At 36.8% G+C, this 15,344-nt stretch overlaps 1 protein-coding gene across 1 annotated transcript in view; it reads right to left on the reverse strand.

Moving 5' to 3' along the window:
* SYN2 (synapsin II) overlaps positions 1 to 15,344 on the reverse strand; it is a 183,131-nt gene that overhangs the window by 166,648 nt on the left and 1,139 nt on the right. The window contains exon 2 of the mRNA XM_085302561.1: positions 15,145 to 15,338. Within this exon, the coding sequence (XP_085158687.1) occupies positions 15,145 to 15,338 (194 nt within the window). The remainder of the gene's footprint in view (positions 1 to 15,144; positions 15,339 to 15,344) is intronic.

A 15,344-nucleotide genomic window follows, 5' to 3' on the forward strand; every position in this document is an offset into this window, starting at 1 on the left:
TTTTTTTTTTTTTTTAATTTACATACTTAAATAACTGCTACTAGTTTTACAGGCACTGATTTTACTCTAAGTTGTCAGGCTAAGTTTGAGACAAAACAAATAAATTTGTTTTCTTTATGCAAAACAGTTCTATGCCTCAAACAGCTCTTTCAAGAAAATATCCCTGGTTTAATGCAGAAAGACACAGCTATGTACACATCTCTACATGTGCACGTTAAGCCCTCCTGGTGCACCAAATGAAATCTAGTTTATATGCTAAGCTTATTATCAGTTACAGTATACCACCCAACTGCAGATGCAGCAGAGATGTTTATTTTGATCAACAATCGTTTCAAGCTGCTTTGCTTATTATCATCATTTCTTTGAGTTATGTTATGCACAATCCTGTCTTCTACCATAGAAATTATTTGCTAGAATCCCCCAGACTGAAAACACTCCCTGCTCTGTAGTTCTATAGGTTTACCACAGGGAGAGGAGTGGGCATCTAGATCTAAAGAATTTCCATATCATCTATTAGCAAACTGTTCTCAAATACAGACTAATTTAAGAGATACAAAAACATACTTTCGATTTCTGTAACACTTTGTCAGAAGCAAAGTTTTGAAGGATTACACTAATCAAATAAAAACTTCAGAGGTGTAGATGTTTTAGAGTACGGTAAGCATACTGACTTCTGAAAAATTCTCTTTTGCTTACTCAAATTTTACCTTTTGATTTTATTCATGTTCTTTTAAAAAACCTTAAAAATAATCTCTAACCATCATATATTCTAAAACTGCTAGTTAGGGTAATAAGACAGTAACAGTGTCTAACTCAATACCTATCCAAGTTTCAGATTTTAAAAGTTGACTGTGTCTTTCCAATGACTCAGCATGAAAAGCTAATGTTTTGCTTGTTCTAATACCAAGATAAAATTACACATGCAAGTTTCACTATTCTTCATTCTTCTCCTTTTTGTGYGACTTCGACTTGCAAAACTGCTATCATGACAAGCCTGCAGTGCAAATATCTCGCATACCGCTGACTGTGGTTGAACTACTTGGTCCTTGATTCAGCATGTACACAGACTGCCAAATGAGGTGACAGCAGCACTCCCTAAGATGTAGCCTTACCCCCATTACAATCTGGAATGAGATCACTCATCATTGATAGATATATCACTTACAATGTTGTATGCATGTGCATAAATATTCTTAATATTATACAACCAACGATTTTAGAAGCACAATTGGGTATTGCAAGTAACAATRTAAAATGTCAAAGAATATTCCAGCAATTCTGAAAAAAAAAAATCCCAGGATAGAGAACAAATACACCAAAACTAAGGTTGAATTTACCAAATCTCTGAGAAAACGGTAGCAAAAACAGTTTATACATGCCTGTGGTAGGAGCTCTAGGTGCAAACAACCCTTGACAACATGCACTGCCTTTCAAAATTACTATCTGTCCCTTGAAAATAAATGTTTTCTTGATATGAATTAGATTTGCTTCCCTTCTAATACTCATTTCAAAATTCATGAGCTGGAAATGAACATTTAAATAGTGACACGTGCTTTAAATCTTACAGTACTTCTTGTTAAGCAGTTACACACACAAAGTGTTCATACCATCTTGACTGACAGACAGCAGTTTGCTATGTGTTTTTTAAAGGCTGAAACCAATACTGAAACTCTATTCCACAGAAAGCATCATGAATCCATTTTCCTCAATCATCCACACAAGAAATGACCAATAAATACTCAGAAAAAAAAGACTACTTTAGTCTGAAATCAACCTTCCTCAAGTACAGCAAACCAGAAAACATGTATTTGTTATTACAATATAAAGTGTCACGCAGCATGGATTTGGAGAATAGCTTTCTGGTACAGTTATTCTATATTAACAGCTTTCCAGAATACTGTAGCTCAAGTATATGGACTTCATCACCAAGGCACCTGGACAATAAATATAAATCACACTGGAACATCCGAATCCAAGTTATTTAAATACYATGTATTTTACTCAAAGGCTACCTTGAACCTCAAAATCAATCAGCATACCACACGAGAGCCAAAGACATTAAGATTTCAAATATATAATTGGTGGCAAAGAGAGGAGGGAAGAATATTTTCAGYAGCTGAAGTTTCAGGAAAGCACTTTAATAGAAAAAAGCCTAGACAACCACAGCAAGACCTACATCGAAAAGGAATGCAGTAAGATCTTCTTTAACCTGAAAAGAACGGATTTGCAGCCTATGTGCTTCTCCCTGAAGAAAGGCCAATGCAGTGGAAGTTTCTTTAATGCCAATAATGTAAATCTTAATATACAATAATAAACACTATTTCTCTCCATTCCTTTAAGTATTACTACTGCCAAGAATACTAGTCTTATCCTCTTGTATGTTGAATCACTGCTAATTCGTACTCAGACCTATCCTCCTTAGTAAGAAAATGAATCAAAGARATTCTAGAATATGGGTCCAACTAAAAGAATTCAAGTGGGGTATAATCTCTAAATAAAATATCGAATCTAATGCTTGGACTGTAATGGGAGAACTTAAGACATTCAGCATGYGATTTGTCTTGAAAATAGCTGATGATCCTCCTAGTGACACAATACAAGAAAATCAGAGAAAATAGTGGAGGTTCTTTCATGCAATTCACCCTAATTCCAGTGGAACCCAACAGCACGAGTGACAAAACTATGGCCATAGAAGTATTATCTATCTGGACAATGTCCATCAGTGAAAATTCCTGTAAATTCTTGCTTAAATATATAAACATAAATGTGTGTGTGCATATACATATGTATAGCTCATGCTACACACAGTAGTTCACCAAGCATAAGACAAGCTAATGTAGTCTAACCTGATTATCTTTGGTAAATAAATCCTTTTTAGTGATATATAAACTTTATTCACATAAAATGACTCACTAATGGAGAAACATATCTATCATCACATACCTACAAACTTTAATCGGTACCACTGAAAGGCACCTCCAGACAGAGACAGACCTTCTTCTAGTAGAGACRCTGACACAGGTGACAAACTGAAGAAATACTGAAACCACATTGAACATTAAAGTTTGTGAACAAGTTGCCATGCCGAGGATTTTTGTGGTAGTTTGTGACTAGGTTAACAGTCAGAGCTATCAGCTGTGATTTAATCATACATCTGTGACAGAAGTTTTCTGGACTCCTATTTCTATCATCAGTTATATCAAGATGCAAATCTAGTCACTTCAGTTTTGCTTTTCACATTGTTTAAAGATTTGGGGGTTGATCTTAGAACTTCTGTTTTATGAACACTTCATAGAAGGATTTTTTTTTCCTCCCAGTAACATAGCATTCTGTATATATTTACAAAAAAAGCATGGTCAGTAATACCAGTGCTATCTCACTGGGCAAATCAGCAGCCTAGATGCAGCTCTCCCCTATTTGACTTTTTTTTCACGGCTAGTAAGATTCACTCCACTAGACAGTCTGTTTGCATCAGCATGGAGCATGCATTCATACATGACAGTGATTTTAGCTTTGTTATATTAGCTTCAACTTTTTGGGTTTTCTATTAATTTTCTCTTGTTGCTTATAAAAGTACGCATACAGTCCTGTTTAACTACAAATTACACTATATACACTTTAAAAAAATGACGCTTATCTGTATCACCTATGTAAGTACCCAGAACTCACACCAAGCTTCGTTGCATTCAATGCATAGAAGCAAGTCACATGTGCGCTCCCTATAACAAGGCTGATAGAAACACATGAAATCAGAATTATTGAGCCAAGATTTTTTTAAATCAAACTTTCAGAATTATTATGTCATTAACCAAGGGTTTCTGCATCATTATAAATAGACAATCAAAAAATACGAACTTGAGGACAGAGGAAGGAGGTTATCTGTCCCCTGCTACATTAAAGCATAATACAGGATCTCTCTGGGGAGTCAGCTTTAAGAGGAGGAAATAAATTAGAACTTCTTCTGCTGATTCCACCAGCAGTGGTATGTAAACAATTGACTGAATGCATAATTAATGATGATATTATTTAAAAGGTGACAAGCAATCCAGAAGACCATTTTAAAGGAATTTTAATTTTTTTTGTTGTAATACGACTAATGCCATATTTAAACCAAATTACCAAATACTCAGTACAACAAGTTCTATAATCATAGAGCATTACACATTACATTGCTTCTCAGGGGAATCACATTTATTTACTTTAAAGTAAGATCTCATTATACCCTTCTAGAATCCCCAATCTGAGGTGATGGCTTTTATTTCCACAGAATATTAACCATAATCATTTTTATTCTTTTCAAAGGAAATAAAACTTTCAATTTTTAGAGCTTTCTTAATGATCAACCATGATAAAATGAGCATGTGCATATACATAGAAAGCATTCACTGGAAATGATCTTCAAAACAAAATAAACACCTACTGATGGAATCTAAGAGTTAGTGAAATAACGCACTTCAAACTGCCGTATTCCTCTTCAGAATTACCCTAGCTTTTTAAACAAAAATGTGGGATTGAAGAGACTATGCCTGATCTCATATTCTAATTTCATCTGCTAAATCAGTACTTTTTCAATAGAATTGTAAATAACTTTTATTACTAAATCAGAAGAAATGAACAATTAGCTAACTAAAAACTAAAAATCAGTAAAACTAAGAAGTAAAAATCAGTATCATGTCATTCTCTTTTGGAATTCACTTTAAATAATAAAACTAAAATCAGACGCATTCTAACCTGTTCCCCTCCCCTCCCCAGCTTCTTTTTATTCCCTCTTTTTATTGCCTCTGATCAACTGAAACTGCTAAGGGTAGCTCAACAGGTTTCAGCTCCTCAAATCAGGCAATTCAGCTAAAACATCAGTATTTCATGAACAGGAAGCATTTGATTTCTAAGTTCAAAATGAAGAGAAAAGGGCACTTTTGGCACTAAAAAAAAAATCACTATTTTCAGATAGTGTACTGAAACTTGTGTTCAGTTCTGAAACATCTACTCAGAAAATTACTGAGATACTAGTACCTTTGAGTCCTAAAAGTCAGGACACATCCACACAAATATACAACTTGGGTTTTACTATTAGTTGTACCACAAGCTTTCCTTGCGTATTCTCTGCACTCACCCTCTAATCAAACAGTAAGTGCAGGAGCTTCTAATAAGCAGTACACATTGCTGGCATTTTGTTTTTATGACATTTTATATTCAGTTTGAAAGTACATAAAAAGCACGCCCCCCTCCTCCAATCATGCCTATTTAACAAATATTTAGGCGCTAACCTAGGGGTTAGTATGGTAATAAAGAAACATTTATCAGTAGCTTCTCAAACTGAGTGGCCAATACTGAAAACCAAGCACAAATGGACTCCACAGGTTACGAGTACCATCAAGCTTAGTGAAATAAAACAATTTCCCACTAGCCTTCACTGTGTCCTTGTTCTGCTGCTGTTTAAGATCTGTTAATTCACTCTTTTAAATGTTTTTCATGTTACTTTGCTATTATTTTATCTCCTAATAAATTATATGACCTTTCTTCATTTTGAGCAATGAAAACAACTTCCTATTACAGTTTTAAATATTCGTGACAAAACTGTATCTGTTGCATCTTTAAAGGACAATCTTACATTTCTCTGTTCATTGACAGATTCCCCTGATGCCTGTTCATTATAGTCCCTTCTGTTAAGGGAAGATTTTTTTTTTTTTTAATTGTTTGCCAGGAAAAGAGTTACACGATGTTTTTCCTTGAAAGCCTATGTAACCCCCCCCCCAAACTGTTGTTTTCAGGCTGTTTTAAAACAAGAAGTTTGTCTGTAATACCTCTGCAGATTCTATTACATTTAAAACATTTCTATAAATAGAAACAATGCACTGACTTAACCTAATAATGGTTTATAATGCTTTGTGAGTGCTTTGGCGCAGAACAAGCTATTTAAAGTATTGTATCTGAGGCTCAGATAAAAATATTTTTAAAAATAATATTTATCACCTGATAGAAACCCAAAGAAATGAATATTTGAAAACTTTTTAAGTGCTCTCAGCAGTTAGTGTACATGATGTGTTATAAACACCAAATCCAATGGGGATTTAAGATTAAAGAGACCAAATAATAAATCAGGTAGCATCTTACACAGATCATAATCATTTCAGAAGTTAAAAGACAGATGGTCCAACCATTAAAATGCACTTCTTCCCTGCTTCAGAACAGATATGTAAAACAAAACTGATTTCAGGATACCAAAAATACAGACGAAGAAAAAAAAATACACAGATAAACTGTGCCTCTTGAAACCCAAGAGGCAATTACAAGACTGAAACATGACTGGTAAGAAATAAGGAGTGCATGAGTCCATTTTCTCAGGATTTAGGAAAGGAAAATGCCCCTCTGAACAGGTGAACATATGTTCCTGCAACTTAGGGAAGAACATATAAATCTTTTTCCCTCCAGGACAGCATCCCTTCACACTTCATTACAGATGAGGCCTCCCTCAATGTTACTTAGGCAAACAGGAAAAGTACATTTATGCCTTTATCTCCAGAAGCTAGGACTGAGTCCCAGAGTCCACAGAGGGAGGTAAGAACATCTGTTCTCCTGCCCCTACTGCTGCTACTAACTCACAGGAGGAGAGACAAACAACAAGCTGAGCCTAAGCACAGATCTTCATTGCTGGAAATAATTAATAGATCCATAGTTCTTGCTCATTCCTAGACATATTTGAAAAACTACATTGTGATATCCCATGTGTCTTCCACTTATTTCAGTCAGGAATACACAGGAAAACTGAGGAAGACACCTGCAGCACACAAGAGAAAAAAGGTCCTTCAACACTGAAGTTCCATATTCTTCAGCACTGTCTATTGAGTCCATCTATTAACTAAGTGAATCTCACCTCTGCTGACATTTGCAATTCAGAAAGAAGTACGTACATATAGTCTGGCAGTCTTGATCAGCCAGAGCCCCCTGCCATCTCACTAGCCTTTAACAACCACCGTTGCATCGCAAGCCCTGGATATCCCATCCTATTGCCTGACACTGCTTAAGTACAAAATGCCCACTGAGCCAGAGGGCCAACCCTGCTCTGCTTCAGGCACTGTTCTGCCCTGAAAAATCCACCCCCCCCGAGCAGTAAAGAGGCTGCTTCTCTGGAGTGAGATTCGAGGGAACACATGCAATCTGCACTGTTGCAAAATTAAGTTAAAAATTGTTTAAATGGGATAGGAATAACTGACTTATACAAGCAGTAGACTATTACTAAAAGCAAAGTTAGCAAGTCTAACACTCATATCTTTACAAAAAATGTTCTAGTAGCAGAACTGGATGAGAGTCCATAAGTGGGTCTACAGGAAAAACAGAAATAGCTCCTTTAGTTTTAAAATTATGCTCTTCTGAATATTTCTAGCACTTTTTGCTTTCAAATATATAACTACAAATTTTCATAGTAGTCACCAACTTTTGCTAGCAATCAGAATAGTCAAGAACAGAGTTCCTGAGTATTTCTGTTTTAACCAAGTGAGTGAAAGTGAGCATCGGAAAACTGACAAACAAAACAGCCTGTCCACTTTTTACAAGAGCTCAGGTTAGTCTCCAGTTCATCTTACTATGAATACCTACCATCACACTCTCCTCCAGCTGGCAGTCTAAAAGCTGATTAGCTTTCTTCTAAGTTAGTTTGACTGTTGCTTATTAAACAGCTTTATCTGTGCAAAGAGGCAGCGCATGCAAGCGTTTTACATGCTACACCAAGTTATGATGTTCTCCCCCCTGCCCAAGGACCTTTGTAAAGTCTTATCTTGCTACATGTTTTATTACATAAGTATCCTCATCTCTGGAAGGAGTATCTTTATTCCAGGCATTCYAATAGCATTTACTTTAATCTCTCAAGGAGATGTCAAAATTCCAGGGGGGGGGGGCATTCAAAATTTTCTTTCCTTTTTTGATCTCTATAAATAGCTTTCTTTACCAATATACACTTCTCTGTTTTGTAGATTTTCAACCTACTTTCCACCCACTTTACTTTCTTTGTGTCTGGCCACATCTAGAATCCTTCCTTAGAGGTTCTGTAATCAAATCTAACCATCTGTACCTGTTCTCTTCTTGGGACACAAGTTTTTACTTACACACATCTTTTCCCTAAAGGCTTACTGAAGCTTGTTGTTATTGCTGTTGTTTTAATGCAGAGCACAGTATACTCTCTCAATATATAAAAATTCATATCATCAGTTTACTTCAACTACATTAAAAACACATTTCTGCAGTTTAGAGCATTCAAATGAGTAGGCTGGTTGAACAACGGAAGAGGATAAAATCTATGATACTGCAGATGAATACTTCTGTTAGGGATACTGGTACAATTAATTACCTTGAATTGGTGAATGCTGGTACAACTAAGAATTGGATATTTAAAACACAAGCAATGAAGTCGGATTATTTTAGGAATATATTGATACTGTGAGAATATTTAGCATCAACCTTTTGGAGACCTGTTTTCAGCAAGAACACATGCACAGCCTTGCAGTGTTCCTAGAGCATTTACAAAATAGATAGCAGTGTATCTGTTTAAATCAAACCACAGCCCAAACTATGGTAAGTCCTCTAACCACACTCTGCTTTGCAAGTGGATAGATAAGAACGTAGTAATATGTTTTTGAATAACTTTGATTTATAGTGTTCCTATTACAGTTTGTCACTGGCAAATAATTATCAAATTCTGAGTAAGACACAAGCAGAATTTCTTTTTTTACTTAGGCCTAAAGTCTACAAAGCAATTCGTTATTCCCTTTATCTCTCATTTCAGCCCTGTTACTCTGGAATATACTTAAAATCAATTATTTCTTTGCCAAATTTTCCATTTCCTTTCCATTACTGCTGATTGTACAARGAAACGTTGACAAATTTATTATTTTAGATGTTAATTATTCAACCATGTTCAATGTTTCACTTAGCTTCAAAAAAGCTACTGTGGTCTGTTCAGATATAAAGACATAAAAATGATTCACCAGGATTCTGAGTACAGAAGAAAAAAAAGAATCCCACAACACAAATACAGTATGTCCAGACTTGTAATCAGCATCTCATAAATGCCAGGCTGCCTGAAACACTTTACAGCACATTTAGAAAATATACTTTAGAGCACATTTAACATAATATACAAGGTCTGGTAGACAATAGCATTTTCAAAAAAAATCCAATATATCTAGTCAAAAAGGCAAATCAGCAGAATGTATAGTGTTTTGCTATTTATACTAAGTATTAACCATGATAAARTACAGATAAAGAAAATTCCTCTGGGATCTCTTCCTTAATTACCTAAAAATACTAGCACTGGACACACTGTTCAGTACAGAAATGCATCAGCTGGCCACTTCAGACCGCAGACATGAAATACAACTTGTGTGAGGTAGGTACATGCTACAAATTCAGATTAACAGATTAAATTACCTATTTCTATTACTTCAGCAACATATCCTTATTCAACTCCTTGCCAAGCATGGACATGGACTTAAATAAATAAATAAAAGTAAGACTCAATGAACTCTACTCCCCCCTCCTTCAGAAAGGCATGTTCAGTTCTTCACACATGATTAGTAGAGATAATTCAAAAAAAAGCTTTACTTCCCTTAGATGAAACACCAAGTTTCTGCACTGTGCCTGACTCTGTTCTCCCAGCTGGCAGAGAGCTCCCATTGCCTATGGTCAAAGCAGCCACTACTTACGCCTGCCGCTTTCCTTTAATTATGTTGCTATTTTGATTGCAAAATGGAGAACCCTTAACGCAGAGCTGAAAGCTGTAGGACGTGCTGAGTAGTAGTACTGATCTAATTACCTGCTTGTAAGAAAGCTGTCTAGGCACACATTGACTTTATGTAAAGATCTGGTTACCAGCCCCTTTTCGAAGGGCTGGAAACTCAGTCCAAATGATATAACTGTAATTAGGCTACAATGTATCCCATTGTTTAAGATTCAGATAAAATTCCTGATAAAGATGACTTCAAAATAATGAAATTATATGAAGCAAAGAGACATTAAAATTAAAGACATTAAAGGGACATAAAAGTAAAATCTTGATCACTCTTCAGTGGTTTTAAGGAACCTGTTGCCTGCTTAGAAGATAATCAAAGTGTTACACCAAAAGCAAGGTTGCTTTTTTCTTTAATATTAAAAGCTTTTTCTTGCAAAGGGCATGCTCTTTAATTAAAAGTAATGAGTCATGTATTCAATTTCTTCTCCTACATGAAATACATAGTGATAAAAGTATCTCTTTTACCCACATTGTCTCAAAGTATGTATCTACCCTTTGCTATTTGATGGTCTAAAGAGCTCAGATTTTTTTTTTCCCCAAAATAGTCTCCTTACAACCCTGCAACACAACTGTCCCTTGCTTTTACCTGCTTTAAGAAATTTCTCACCTTTAGCTCCAGGGTAAGTGCCAGGAGATCCTTTCAATCCCCTTTCCTCTGTGCAGCGAATACTAGTTCCATGATTTAGCCATGCCCTGCGCCTCCCCTCTCCCCCTGCAACATATCCTTGTCAACTTCATGCGGTGGCTTTCCACTTCGCACTATTAGCGCTGTTCTTTGCAATCCCAGGAGGCTGATGAGAAYGCTGTTCTTCTGGAGAGTAGCATTCCTGCTCTTACCAGTAGATTTGGGAGTAAGCTGGCAAAGCAGCTCCCTAAAATCCAAGCGACACTATCTAAAACTGGTTGCCTTGCAAATAGTAGACTTGTACTGAATGCAATAAAATATTACAGTTAAAGTARTATGTTATTGTCAAATAAATTAAATTATAGTTCTAGTTCAACTTCTAGTTAGGAAACACTCAGAGCCTAATGAATCACATGCAATCACCCCCCCACTGAACCATCCTTATTAAACAGAAGAAAGGCAACAAAATTTCATGGTGGTAAGTTGTTCAGTAGCTACTTCTACGTATCATAACTTTACACGTATTTTTGAATGAATTTTGTTGCCAGGACAAAAGCAAGCATCCTGCTTGCTCCAGTATCTCATGTATCATAAACTAGTGTTTTTCTGGGACAATACTGTTCATATTCACAACATCATGATGAGCAATATTTGCTTGCTAATGACTCAGTAATTTTAAGAAGAAAGTTTTCTCTTCCTATAAAATTTATCCCGTCCACTTTAAAATTACTTTTAAATAAAGAATTCTGCACTTAAAATAAGGTGACCATTTACTAAAGCACTACTAGAGATGCATAATTCTCTAAGAAGTTAGTGCTTATGCAAAAAAGGCTGGTTTTTAAATATGATTCTTTTCCTAGTTTTATCACTACTGTCAGCTAGTCTCATACTCAAGCTTTGAAGCATGAGACTACCCACACAATAATTAGAATTTTCAATAGTGAAACAGTTTTCTAAACATTAGACTTAAGATTTTAATAATCTAATATACTCTCTCTGGCACCTTGCCACCGATCTACATCCTCCAATCAGTTTCTTGTACAGCACTGAATACTAAGTACATTTTGTATACATAACAAAATGGTTATTTCCTAAGAAAATTAAAATAAAATACATTTTTCAACAGATGTATACATAGCTGAACATTTAGGATAATTTGTGCAGATCCATAGCCAGAATGAGACATAAGAGAACAAGGTAAGCAATATACCTAGGCTTTAATTTAACCCTGTCACCAGCCTCCCAGATGACCTTGAGCAAATGATTTTACTACTTAGTTCCCTCCAATTATAAAAATGGCAATAAGGATACCTTAAACTATAAATAGTCGGGGTGAAGCATTAAATAAATTTATTATACTTAAAAATGGTTATTAAAGTCCCCCCAACACATTCATGTAAGGAAAAATCCGACACTTTCCTACTAAAATTARTTATTTCTGCACTTTAAATACTTTACAAGATTCCTGCGTCAACTCAGGAAATGGATGCGGACATCGCTGAAGGTACTGAAAATGTCTGCTCCGCATGCAACTGCAGATACAAAAAGCCAGCATGCTATTAAAATGTACAAGGAATAGACCAGGAGATAAAATGAGCCTTTGTCAATACCTTCATGTAAGTTTATCATACTGTTCTATTGGAGGGAGCATTTGCATTACAGGTCACCTCTTCTTTATGGTTATATTGTACAACAACAATAGTTTTCAAAGATACCTGATGAAAATTTTTAATAGCTGTTTTCTTGGCCATTGGGACAAAAGATCATTTGTTACGTAAAGGCTCTAAGAGAAATTATTCCATAAGAACCAGAAAACCAGAACTGATGAAGGCTGCTTGTTATGAATTAGTCTCTGCTAGTGAACTGAGAGCTTTAGTCTGTGGGGTTTTGTTTGTTTGAAATCCCTCATCCTTGAGGCATTTAAGGTCCTAGCTGACATCATCTTACGTAAGACACCAGCTTATTTTGCAGACTTGCCTTCAGCAGAAGCACTTAAATGTCTCTCATCTATGTAGTGGTAAAATTGGAAAAAAAGAAAAAAAAAAGAGAGAGAGAGAGAGAGAGAAGGAGAGAGAGAGAGATATATGGAGAATGGATTGACAGTATAACTGTAGTTGCTTCCCTTCCTTAAAAACCTTGACAACATAAAATGGTAAAAATATGCAAATTGTACAGGTAAGTTAATTCTACCGTTTTTCCCATATCCTATGCCATAAAAGTAAATAGATTGAAAAGAAAAATTTCAAAACTGATCAAATGGCAAACTTCTTAAGAGAAGATGATGATAAAAGTCACAGAAATGAAGATTAAAAGATTCTAGCAATAATTAGATATTTACTATATGAAGAATATCCCTCCTGATTTCATTAGTGACAATAATAATATTGGAAGATTACTACACCTCAGAGTTCACATGTAAGTCAACAGTTAAAATATTTAGAAAAAAATTGCTTTTGATACTAGAGGTAAGGGGCAGTATCCTTTGCCTACAAAAGAAAGTGCTTAGTGCTTTCTTTGGGCCTTGCTTAAAAGATACCAAATTTGTATCCTCTTTCAGTATGACCCAGACTGAAATTCTTCTATTTCTGTTGAAACAGCAATGCAAAGGCAATGTACTTTCAGTTTAAGACAAATACAGTGTAGCTCCAAGCATTAAAAAACAAACTCCCTTCTTCATATCAGGATTAATCTAAACCAGCTAAAATTGTTTGTCAGGAATCCAAAGTGACAATAAAAGATTTACTTTTTTTCTTTCTTTTTTTTAAGTATCACATGACAGCAGCTCTACATACCTCATCTTGTTAAGCTGTACGTCAATGCATCATAGCAGGCAGGGTAGCTGATGTTGCAGCCAGACTTTGGTAATTCATCAGTTACAACTTGCAATTTTTCAGTATTTTTTCAAAGTATCACTAGTATTCCATTTCTGCCCAGTGAGTCAAATTTTACAGCAGTTCAACATAAATCAATATGGATTTCCATACTTCTTATAATATAGAAACAATTTTACTGCATTTCTTAGTAGAATATTTGTATTATTAGAGTATTTGTATTACTAGAATAACTATTTCAGTAATGATTTTAAAACCTACAATTACCAAATGATTAGCTTTCTTGGAGGAAGAAAGAGCTACTACAAACACCAATAGTAAGCTCCTCTTTCCAGAAATACTACAAATCTGTATCACATACTGTAAGGAAAAAATAAATACCAAAAAAGCAGGCTTGAGTAACCTTGTGTATATTTGTGAATGTATTCACTCTCCTACTTGGAATGTAGTTGGTGACGTTCACAAAACAGAAGTTTGAAAGCTTTGTTATTGCTGATAGACTGTGTTAATTTTGGGTGCGTTATCCAAGCACACAAAAACATGCTGCAATTATAATACGCAGACCAGTTTCAGTAGGTATGGAGGAATGCTACCACAAACCAATTTCATCAACCTACACTGTTGTTTAATTTACCAAGCAAAAATTTGTATACTCCAAAATCTTAAATAGATGCATTTGCAGGGCAGTGAGCTGTGTCTAAGGATGCACATCTTCATGACGTAGATACAGAGGCTTTCCTCAGACCAGCAGATATTAGGGTTTTTTTAATAAAAAAAATAATGCTGTTATCTTAACAATAAYAACACATTTTGCTACAGACAAAGCATTTTTTACTAGGTTTAATTTTCTGTTTAAAGTGTTTTTTGAAGTATTATTTAAAGCAAATTGTCCATTTAGATAGCAAGGTTATAAATTTGAGAATCTGATAATAAAACCACAGACTCATAACACATTACTGATTGATGTCAGTTATAAAAATATGCTTGTTCTACTCCATACTATTTATAAGCACTACTAAGACATTATATATTGCAATTACCAACACTAAATAAGACAATTCAGAGCTTGATACGTAAGTATGCATTAGAGGGAAGCGAAGGTATGATTAATAAAATACTGTCTTTCTATAAAATGCAGCATACAGCACTAGTATATGTGAAAAACAGTTAAAAAACAAAAATAAACAAAAAGGTATAACCTCTCCTACTGATAACAACCAGGCGCAGGAAGAAGTGAGTTAGCATACAAGTTTTAGTGCTGGAAATCTCGCGCATTTTATGATTATACTGGAAGCAAAACATCCACCCCAAACAAAACCTAAAGAAGTAAACCTAATAGCAGAAATCCACGGGGCAAAGGAAGAATGTAAGGCTCGTCCTCGGCAACCTGAAGGACCTTCACCCCAATACGTATTTCGGACGCTGCAAAGGAGGCAGGCAGATGCGCGTGAAAGCAAGCCCGCTCACGAACACGGGTGAGCACACGCAGCGCTGCAGCCGCGCACCATTCCGAGCAGCACATCCCACCTGCCTTCCTACAGGCGCTCGTTAATTCGTCAGAGAAGACAGGACATGCTTTTCCGGGGATGTAAATACGTTTTATTTCGTGCTTTGATAAACAACGGCTTTGACCCCCGCTCACGCGTTGCAGGCGCGCCGGCCCCGCTCCCRCCCGCGCCCCGTAACGGCCGCCCGCGCCCGTTAACGGCCGCCCGCGCCTCAGGAGGGGGCGGCCTCGCCGCCGGCCCCGGGCCCCGCCGCGGCACTGGGCAGCCGCATCGCCCTCCGCCGCCCCAGGTGAGCCCGCGGCCGCGGGAAGGCGCCGCAGTGCGCGGGGGGGAAGGACGGGGGGCTCGGCGCGGCGGGAGGAAGAGGAGGAGGAGGGKGGTACGCAGGGCACCTACCAGTCCGTGTGCGGCTCGTCAATGACCAGGAGCAGCTTGAACTTTCTGCCGGCAGCCGAGGAGCCGGCGGAGGAGGGATCCACCAGCCCGGCCGAGGCCGCCGTCTGCTTCACGGCGTTGGAGAGGGAGCTGAAGAAGCTGCTGCCCGCGGACTGCGGCGGCGCCGGCTGCGGCTGCGGCGGCGCCGGCTGCGGCTGCGG

Source organism: Rhea americana, unplaced genomic scaffold (genome assembly GCF_003343005.1).
Source record: "Rhea americana isolate MKP2758 unplaced genomic scaffold, rheAme1 scaffold_19, whole genome shotgun sequence".
NCBI lineage: Eukaryota > Metazoa > Chordata > Aves > Rheiformes > Rheidae > Rhea > Rhea americana.